Below are 10,356 nucleotides of genomic sequence, written 5' to 3'. Positions count from 1 at the left end.
GCATCTTATGTTATCTTCCACCAAAACAAAAACAATGGGCAATGCACATTATGATATGTGGTGTCCACAAAAGCTTCTTTTTATCTCATAATCACGCTGGCATGGCTATATAACTAAAGAGTGTTTTAGGAATATTAATGGAGAAAGTAGCTCATTCTTTTTAATGCATTCAATTCATAAAATACTTAATAAAAAGATTGATGTTTACTTTATATTTTTATATATAGCACTCTTAACATTCTTAATTGATATATATATATATAATATATATTTTATATAAATAATTAATTTGTTGGTTAATTTTTATGTACACGTAATATTATTAATTTAGTTTTATAGTCAATAACTTTGTATGTACTTAGCCAATAAATTATATCTCAAATGACATAATCTTTTTATACTCACTTAAAGAGTCGCAGATTCGAATCCCCTGCCTTTAGTAAAAAAAAAAAAAAAAACTTTGTATGTACTATAACTATATGTAGGAGGTGCAATCAATAAGCATAACAACCCTAATTATTCGAAATAATAAGTAAGGACATGTGGGAATAGGATTATTTTATTCCATTGACCCAATACAGATTTAATTTGACTTTGATTTGATATTTGAAGTTTCTCTAAGAAAAAGTCGCAACGTTGACAAATTTAATTTTCTGAAACCATATGGTAATGTGTTACATTGTCAAACAGATTCACTTTTAGGTTTCCTTCGCCACTGTTTTCTATGATATCCAATGAAAGTTGCTGGACATGGTGTTCCGACTATGATGATGGGATAAAATTAAACTAAAACTTGTATAACTTATTTAAATTATAAACTTAGAATAAACTAATACTGTAAATAATTATAATATAAAACTAAATTTAATTTCTCACTAGATATGACTTATTTTTTAGCCGTGGAAGGTAATTGATTTTTGTTTGCATTTTAATTTTGCACTATGAATTAGTTTCAAATTATTGGGAACGGAATTCTAATTATTGAGTGGATTTAATTTTGGTCAAAACTCAGGTAAAGTCGACTTCGCGTGAAGTTAATATTTAAGAGCTGTTAGATGAAAAATTAGTCAAATTAGTCAAATCATCTAATGGTTTTCAAGTATCAACTTCACGTGAAGTCGACTACACCTGAATTTCCAACTTTAATTTTATAGCTTTGTTATTTCAGAACATCTTCAGAAACTGAAAATATGTGGAATTGAATCAATTGGTGACATGTCTCTGCTCGAGATTTTTCTAAGGTTGTTACTAATCAAAAACATATTATTCCTTCATCTTTGCAATATAATTGAGAACCACTTTTAATGAATGTCTGTAAAGTGAACTGCGATGCAAACATTTTTGAAAATGAGCAATTAGCTGGCTTTAGATGTATTATTAAAGATAGCATGGGAATTTGGATGAAAAGTTGTTCTGCCAATATACCTATTTCTAGTGTTCTATTGTGAGTTTCATACTATTTGGAGAGGGCTTGTTATGGCTTGGGATTGCGAGTGCAAATAGGTCATATGTGAAACTGATAATCTTGATGCGTTTTTTCTTGTTTCGCGAGGCACAACCAGCATGATTACGAATGATTTTGATCTGGTTGACAAAATCAAAAAGATGCTTCAGCGCAATTGGACAGCTACTTTAGTGCTAATCCAGCGCACAGCAAACACAGCGACTGATTTAATGGTTAAGAGTGCTGCTTTAAATAAGCAGGTGTACCTAGAGTGGTTACTGTCCGGCTGTCCCCTAATAATTTAGACATTATTTTTTAAAAAAATACTACTCTTTTTCTTAGTTTTTTTTTTGTATTATGTTCCATCACAAAAAAAAAAAATTGGTGACATGTCTTGAGTTCATCACCATGTCACAAGCTGTACTACACAAACTATCAGAAATTGTATATGGGTGACAACGTAATTTCAATCCAGGATTAGGTTCAACATTTTTAATTTATTAAATGTTATTATGTATTGATTATCGGAATATATATAGTAAAGTTGTTTTCTAGAGTAAGGGATTTGATGGAACTACTCTGTATTAGGAATAATGTCGACGTCAAAATAATAAAGGGTGAAGTGTTTTCAAAATAACAATGTTTTGAAGCATTCAAGAAGTTAGTTGAAAGAAGCAACCGAACCCAAATTAGATAGAAAAGCCAACAACTCACTTGGAACTTGGAAGGAATATTTGTGCCTTTTAGTTTTAGACGGTTTACCATTTATGTCATCTTTTGTAGATGTGAAATAGATTACAAGAGTTGACGATATTATACGATTAAAGATGTGTGTCCCTTGAAGAAAGTGATTTCTTTTTCTTAGTCTTGTACTAGAATTAAGTTATATCTTTGCCACAATGCAAATAGAAATGCTTGTGTGTGTGTGTTTTTTTCTGGTTTTCACAAAGTATTTAAGAAATAAGAACAGACGAAACAGTTAATAATGGTAAGGTAAATATAAAGTAAGTTGTTTCCTTGTCAAAAGTTGAGTTCGGATGCTGCTTAGTGATTTTCTTACACTAATCACCATGCTTTAAAAAATATATATAAAAAAAGGGTTTTTTTTCCTATCATAAAATATAAAAAATATTTAATTTCCAAAACAAATTAAAAAGACATTATTTTTTGGATTCACTTTTTTTTATAGTTCTCATAAAGTTCGCTTAATAGTTAATATATAGATAGTCAAACTTTTGCAATGCATATAAAATTCGTCTATGACGAATTTGTCTATTTACATAAAATTTGTTTATAAGTTTGGTAAACTTGTTTACATTTCCATACGATTTGGATTGTAGTATATATTTTTATTTTTTAATTAACCTAATTTTATTCCATAAAATTATAAAATTTTTAATTTAAAATTTAAATAGATATAATTTAAATTAACGATTTAATTTAAGTTGATAAAAATAAACGTAATCGCATTATGTACTCATATGATTTTTTTTATGATTAAGGATAAAATAAACACAGAAAAAACACTAAGAGAAAAAGGGATATATCATCTGCTAAAAATTCAACCAAATTTTGTTGGGGGCAACAACCCCTTCGTATAAGAAATATTGCAACGTATGGCAGTTTTCGCTATGCAATTCACTGCCGCATTCACAGGCTGTTAGATTAGAGCCAAATCCACCGTCCAAGAGCTGTTACACAGTTCTTGGGTCTTGACGATGAGATCAAGATGAACACTCAAAAAGTTCTTAACAATAGCATGATACGCATCGATGCAATCCATCTTACTCGAAAAGCTCTATTCTTTTATATATATATATATATATATATATATATATATATATGTATATATATATATATATTGAGTCCCAAGCCCAAGTGTCTATTATTACTTGGCTAGCTGTCAAACTGAACTCTATATATCAAAACTACAGAATGATTATTAACTATTCATGATCTTTGTACATTTGCTATTCTCTACACTCCCTTCAAATTCAAGAGAGGGTTGTCGACCACTCTGAATATGAATTTCAACCGATCAAATGTGGCTGCTGACAACGATTTACTCAGAATGTTAGAAACTCGTTCACTCCCCGGAATGTGTACAACATGAAGTTCTTTAGTGTTAATCTTGTTTCGCACACATTGAATGTCTAATTGAAAATGCTTAGTCTTATTGTGGAGGACTAGATTTGCTGCTAACATCACTATGGACATGTTATCACTGAATATAGTGGGAGCTGTTCGCAGCATAATCTGCAGCTCTTGAAGCAGGTTTTTGAGCTCAGCTTGACAAGCGGCTAGGCTTCGAAACTCTTCCTCTGTTGACGACCTGCTAATTGTGGATTTTTTTATGCAAAACTAAGAGACCAAATTAGTGCCTAGATATACACAAAAACTCGAGACAAATTTCCTATTATTTAAATCTACTGCCCAGCCTGAATCAGCAAATCCATACAACCAAAAATCACTACACTTGTTGAATACTAAGCCATGAGTTCTGGTGTCTTGTAAATAACGCAATATCCTCTTTACTACCTTCCAATGAGAAAGTAAAGGATGATGCATAAACTGGCTGACCTTACAAACTGCAAAGGATATGTCGGGTCTTTGTCACGGTTACATATTGTAAAGCTCCTACTATGAAACGAAACAGGAAAGGATATTCAAATTCCTCTAAGGTGATGGACAAAAGTTAAAGGGAGGAGATCATAGGAGTGGGCATGCTAGTGGTAGAACTCATCCCAACCTTAAAAAGCAAATTATCCCTAAAAATTTCAATTCTTTATATCTTCATTTTCTAGAAGTATTAAAAGGATTGAAATTTTGTGTCCCAAAACTGAAATTTTAATTCTAATCTCTTATTACAAAAATAATACTCAATATCGATCTTAGTCTTAGTTTCAAAAGATAAATACAGCCTAATTAAAGTAATAGATTAGAGTGTCTCTAAATATGCTTTTTCCGAGTGAGATTAGGTTTAACCTAATCAGTATAGTGTGTGTGAATTGTATACTTGTGTAGTGTGTGTGAGTTCCAGTGTTTGTCCAAAAAGAGAAACTATCATTTTGATGTTCAAAATATTTAATTTACAACAAAATCATCTCTAAAAGAATTGACTCTTTAAAGATAATCTTCATTTAATAAAATGGACCATATTTTTTTAATAAATGACAAATATCTCATATATTTAATCTAATTTCAAAAACATTTGAAAATTTTTTAAAAAATATATACAAATAAAATATTCAAGTTGCACACTCTTTTCTCAATTTTTAATTTTAATTTTTTGTCATTCACATAAAAATTGCAAAAAGAGAAAAAAAAAAAACACTTAGCTTACAAATGTGAACTATTGTCCTTTTTCAGGTACATATCTTCTTATATTTGGTGCATTTAGGTAATTTTTGAAAGGTCAAAATATTATTTCATATCTTCTAGAATCGTTTATTCAAAAGTTGAAGAGAAATAAAAATGTCTTCTATGGTGTCTAAATTTTACACATAAAATTCAAAAATAAAAGGATGAATTCCACCATTTTATCTCTATTTTTAAGCAATTTAGACAAAAAAAAAATATATAAACATCAAAGAATCTCCCAGATATAAATAACATCGTCAAAATTAATTATTTTGAGACTCAAACAGTAGTTTACTAGTAAGGTATATGGTCTCATTTCTTCCGAAATTCCAATGCCCTTGATTGAGACGATGAAAAACATGTCCAAGAACTTAACAATGATTCTTGATTTCTTGTGTTATGCCTAGGACTTAGGAGTGTTTGCAGTGCAGTTTGATTCGGTGATGATTCGATCGTTTAATTAAACTGCAGTTTGATTTAGTGCGGTTCGGTTTTGTTTATTTCCCAAAGTAAACAATCCCATGAGCTAGATGTGTGGTTAATCTTCTTGTTTAAGCATGATTTTAATGGACAATTTCAATTTCAAATGTTAAGACACATAACTGAATTCTTGTCCACAATGCATGCGCTTAATATTTGCATACAACTCATGTAAAACATTGTAGATTCTATCTTTTTGTGGGTGCTGTTGATCCCCAGCATAAAACTTGTGAACCTCCCCTCTCACAGAAATCCAACTATGTCCTGGTTCCTTTCTTATGCCTCGTTCTTTCATCACCTCTCTCAAACTATCTCCATCTTTGTGGAGTCCTAACTCTATGTAAGTGTTGGACAGAAGAACATAAGCAGATGGATGTTCTGGTTGAACAGATAAGATCTTTTGCACCGCCGTCTCTCCCAACTCGGCATTTCCATGAAGTCTACATGCCCCTAACAATGTATGCCACACCATTTCATTTGGCTTGATTGGCATCTTGTCTATGAATTCCATTGCTTCATCTAAGCGACCAACACGCCCCAAGAGATCAACAACACAAGCATAGTGTTCCATTTCCGGTACCACACGGTAGGCATCCTCCATCCGATGAAAAATTTTCAAGCCATCGTCCACCATGCCTCCGTGGCTACAAGCAAAAAGGATGCATAATAGCGTAACAGCATTGACCTTTGCCCCTGACTGTTCCATCTTTCTGAATAATTGAAGTGCATCTTTAACTAGACCATGTTGAGCATAAGTTGATATTATCGCAGTCCAAGTAACAGTGTCTGGGTTAGATATTCTTTCAAAAATCTTCTTTGCTTCCATCAGATTACCGCATTTTGCATACATGTCAATTAGAGCACTTTCTATACATGCTTCAGAATCCAGGTTGGCCTTGCATATCAGGGCATGAACTTGTTGACCATATTCCAGTAAACAAAGGCCACCACATGCTGTTATCACACTTGAAAAGGTAAAATGATTGGGAGCAAAGCCTTCATTGCGCATTTGGGAGAAGATGGTCAAGGCTTTCTCCAACTCAGAATATTGACAATATGCAGTGATCATGGTTGTCCAAGATACAATGTCCTTCTCTTCCATTCTGTTAAATACGTTCTCTGCAGCTTCAATTGACTCGCATTTGGCATATGCATCAGCAAGGGCGTTTGAAGCACTGATTTGCATCACATCAAATCCAAATTTTAAAGTCATCCCATGAGTCTCTGCCAAGGTTTTTGCACACTTCAAAGCAGAAATTGAGTTGAACACACAACTGAATGTGTAAACATCTGGTTTGACATCATTTTGACGCATCGTTGAAAACAGTTGCAAAGCATCTTGGTGAGAACCAGCTTGTGAATAACCTGTTATCATTGCGTTCCAGGGTGTGTTAACCGGACAACATGTGAACTTCGAGTCAAAAAGAACTCGTGCATCGGACAGAAACCCACATTTGGAATACATATCAATCAGAGCTGTTCCAACTACAGTGTTGGAGTCCAATCCCCATTTGGAAGCATACCTATGAACTTCATGACACTTGTTAATGTCACCCAACTGCCCAGCAGCCTTAGAAACACTTAAAAAGGTGAAAGTATTAGGTGCAACCCCTTCTTCAATCATATTGATAAACCAACTAAATGCTTGTAGGTGTAGACCATTAGAGGTAAAACCTGATATCATTGCATTCCAAGAGACATTATTAAGCTCTGTCATGCTGTTAAACACCTTAATCGAACTTTCACACTTGCCTAACTTGCCATAGAAGTTAAGAAGAGATGTGGCAACAACCGCATGCATCAGAAAGCCTCTGACAACAACCTGGGCATGCACCATCTCGCCAAGCGCAGTCGAACCAAATCCAACACACGATTGCAGAACAGCAGAGAAAGCAAACCCATCAGGCAACACTCCTTCGTCTAACATCATATGAAACAGCTCCAATCCATCAAGGTAGAATCTACGTTCATTAGATGCAACAATCATGACGGTCCAAGAAAACACATTCCTTTGGGGCATACCAGCAAACACCTTAAGGGCAGCATCATAGACCATGCACTTGGAGTAGACGTGAGCTATATGGTTCAGAAACACCAACAATTCCTTGCCCTCAAAACCGGATTTTAGTACGTACCCATGAATGCAATTTGCAATCTTTACAGACCTAGTTTCTTCGCAAGCCTTCAGGAGATCAATGAGTGGTTGAACCCGGGACTGTTGATGGGTTTGAGTTGGCGCAACGTGGTTTTCCGTTAATCTGGTTCCAAGGTGGCCCTTTGAAAGCTCTGGAGGTGAGTAGCAGCAAATTGCAGTCTGCAGAAGGAACAAGAGTAGCGTGTGTGAAGATGAAACACAGAGAATGAGAGACTTTGAAAGGGAAAGGAATAATGGGTTATGATGGTGAAAAAAACGTACTTTGGGAGTGGAAGGTGCGGAGAGAACGTAAGGTTGGCATGGAAAGGAAAAGCTCCTGCTGGGATTGTTGGTCATCACCATTATGCTGCTAACTGCAAAGTCTCAAATATAGTTATCAAACCGTAATTGACCTGGTCATACGACCAAGCCACCGGGTTACTAGTTCAACCGATGAGTCACTGATTTACCCACTTGACCCGGTCATAATTAAATAAAAATGTAAAATTATGAAAATAAAACTAAAATCAAAAGTTAAAACTTAAAATGAAGACATATTAATAACAACCAACCATCAATTCTTAGACATAACTAATGACGTAAAAAGAATAAACTAGTCATGAATACAAAATACTTTCTCAATCTAAATGAACAAGAGAAAGCAAAAGATAACACAATCGGTAAATCAAATCCAATGGGTGATCTCGAAGTCGGCATCTATATCTTCAGAGGACAAATTTGAAGCTTGACCAACATTTCCTTCATTAATTTGCATCTATATCTTCCATAGCATTGTTACTTTCCATGGTTATCTTGATCATCTTCCAAATTTAATTGATCTACATTTGTGTATTTTTCACAAATTAATCCCAAGAATAATTCATAATAGCAACTGAGTTGTGATGAAGACATTTTAAAATTCTAGGAAAAAAAAAACAAACAAACAGAGAGCATGGGAACAATTTTATTCTGAGTTGCAGAGAGCATGAACCTCATTTTGAATAACAAATTCAACTATGATAATTTCTGCAACAAAAAATTTAGCTCAAAACATGATTTACAGCAGCAAAAAACTTAGCTAAGTTATTATTTCAGCAAGACAACAACATATTCAAGCTTGATAACCAGTAACAAATTCAACTCATTTTCAGCCACAAAAAAATTAGCTCAGTGTTTTTTCAGCAACGAATTCACCGTCAAGGTGCAGTGATGAATTACAGCAACAAAAAATTTAGCTAAGTGATTTTTTCAGCAAGACAGCAACATAATCAGTAACAAATTCAACTTAGTGATGATTTTCAACAAAAAAAAAAAAAAAACAAGGTGCAGAGATGAATGACAGCAACAAAATTGAGCAAGAAAGAACGGAATTTGTTGGAACTCACCAAATCGGGGACCAGCTGCTTACGGTGAGGCTCAAAGCAAGAACACAACAACGACGACCAGCCCCGGGACGTTCTGCTTCTGCCGCCGGCGGCAACGAGCGCAGGGAAGGCGCGACTGAGTGCGCGACGGTGGCGAGACAAACAGCCATGACGACGACCAGCCGCCGGTGACGACGAGCGCGGGGAAGGCGCGCGCTGACTGCGAGACGGTGACCACACAGAGCGCGACGACGAGCTTGAGTCCGAAACAGAGTGCGAGACCGAACGAGAAGTAAGAGACGACGAGAGAGCTTGACTGCGACACCAGCCGGGAGAGAAGTGAGAGAGCCCGAGCTTGAGTGAGAGAATGACGAGAAAGAGACTCGATACAAGAGAGACGCTGAGAGTGTTTGAGGGCTGGGTAATCCCGGATTAATCGATTAGGCTTGAAGGTGGCCCGGGGGTGGGTTACCTTGAAACGACGCCGTTTTCAAGGGTTTTTTTTTTTTTTTTACATTAAGCATGATCCGATCTGGATTTGGTCCAGTTGGGTAAACAGTTTAATTTAGGGGTGTACGCAACTCAGATCGGATCGGATATTGTCAGAAATTCGATTCGATTTGTACAATTCTCATCGGATCGAATATGATATTCGCATTTTTTTTGTATTAGATCAGATCTGCATAATTGAACCTTTTTTTAATTATATTTTTATGTAAAAAATTCAACAAAAATGTTTCTTTCACACTTTTAAAACCTATTTATTTTCTAAAATATTTTTAATCAATTTTTTTCTAAATAACAAAAATAAAATAATACAATATATAAATAATAACTACTAACTAAAATATACAAACAAGTAAATATAATACCAAACATATATATATATTTTAATTATTATTGTGCAGATTTGCAGATTTACGGATCGGATACGCGGATATCCGCGATCCGATCCTTAAAGGATGCATATCGGATCCTATACAATCCGATCAGTCTACGGATCGAATTGTATCCGCAATTTTCGGATCGAATGTGATATTTATCGTGAATCTGCGGATATGATCCGATTCATGAATATCCCTAACTTAATTAAGCTCCTTTTGAAAAAATAGTTTAAATAATAAATATTTATATTAAAAGTAGTTTATAAATAAGTTATTTTATACTTAATTTTTTTGTTTTAAAATTGCTTGTTTTAAAAAAAATGTAAAAAGCTTTTTATTATGAAAGAAATTATTTTTAAAAATTTTTCCATACGCATTTAAATAGCTTTCCAGAAAACTACAATTTAATTTTAAAAATTATACTAAATATTAATACTACTACTTTTTATAAGTCAAAAACTCAACAAAATAACTTTTAAAACTTTTCAAATGCTTCTATATGTACGCTTTTGAATTTTAATATGGAGGCATAGCTGGTGCTAGATGCTGATATGGAGAGGAGGGGTGCTTGACATTGGGGTGGTGTCAGGGAAAATAGAACTCGGACCGTGCGATTGGAAAGACGCAACTCGGATCATGCGAGTTCTTGCCGCCAAAGCGGACCATCCGATTTGTTGTTACTTTACCCAC

At 34.3% G+C, this 10,356-nt stretch overlaps 1 protein-coding gene across 2 annotated transcripts; it reads right to left on the bottom strand.

The window, feature by feature from the left end:
* Positions 1 to 5,337: 5,337 nt before the first annotated feature.
* LOC112792414 (pentatricopeptide repeat-containing protein At3g57430, chloroplastic) lies at positions 5,338 to 9,247 on the bottom strand. 2 transcript variants are annotated; one of them, XM_025835650.3, is made up of 3 exons: positions 8,804 to 9,247; positions 7,701 to 8,257; positions 5,338 to 7,598 (listed from the first exon to the last, which is right to left on the bottom strand). In XM_025835650.3, the coding sequence occupies exons 2-3, from the start codon at positions 7,779 to 7,781 to the stop codon at positions 5,394 to 5,396; spliced, it is 2,286 nt and encodes a 761-aa protein (XP_025691435.1). In that variant the 5' UTR covers positions 7,782 to 8,257; positions 8,804 to 9,247; the 3' UTR covers positions 5,338 to 5,393. The 2 variants fall into 2 exon arrangements, with proteins under 2 accessions (XP_025691435.1, XP_025691436.1); XM_025835651.3 differs by having other exon boundaries at positions 7,701 to 7,792; positions 8,804 to 9,230.
* Between the last annotated feature and the right edge of the window lie 1,109 nt (positions 9,248 to 10,356).

Source organism: Arachis hypogaea, chromosome 13 (genome assembly GCF_003086295.3).
Source record: "Arachis hypogaea cultivar Tifrunner chromosome 13, arahy.Tifrunner.gnm2.J5K5, whole genome shotgun sequence".
NCBI classification, from domain to species: Eukaryota; Viridiplantae; Streptophyta; class Magnoliopsida; order Fabales; family Fabaceae; genus Arachis; species Arachis hypogaea.
The sequence above is the reverse complement of the archived record's forward strand: the minus strand, read 5'-3'. Positions and strand labels throughout refer to the sequence as shown.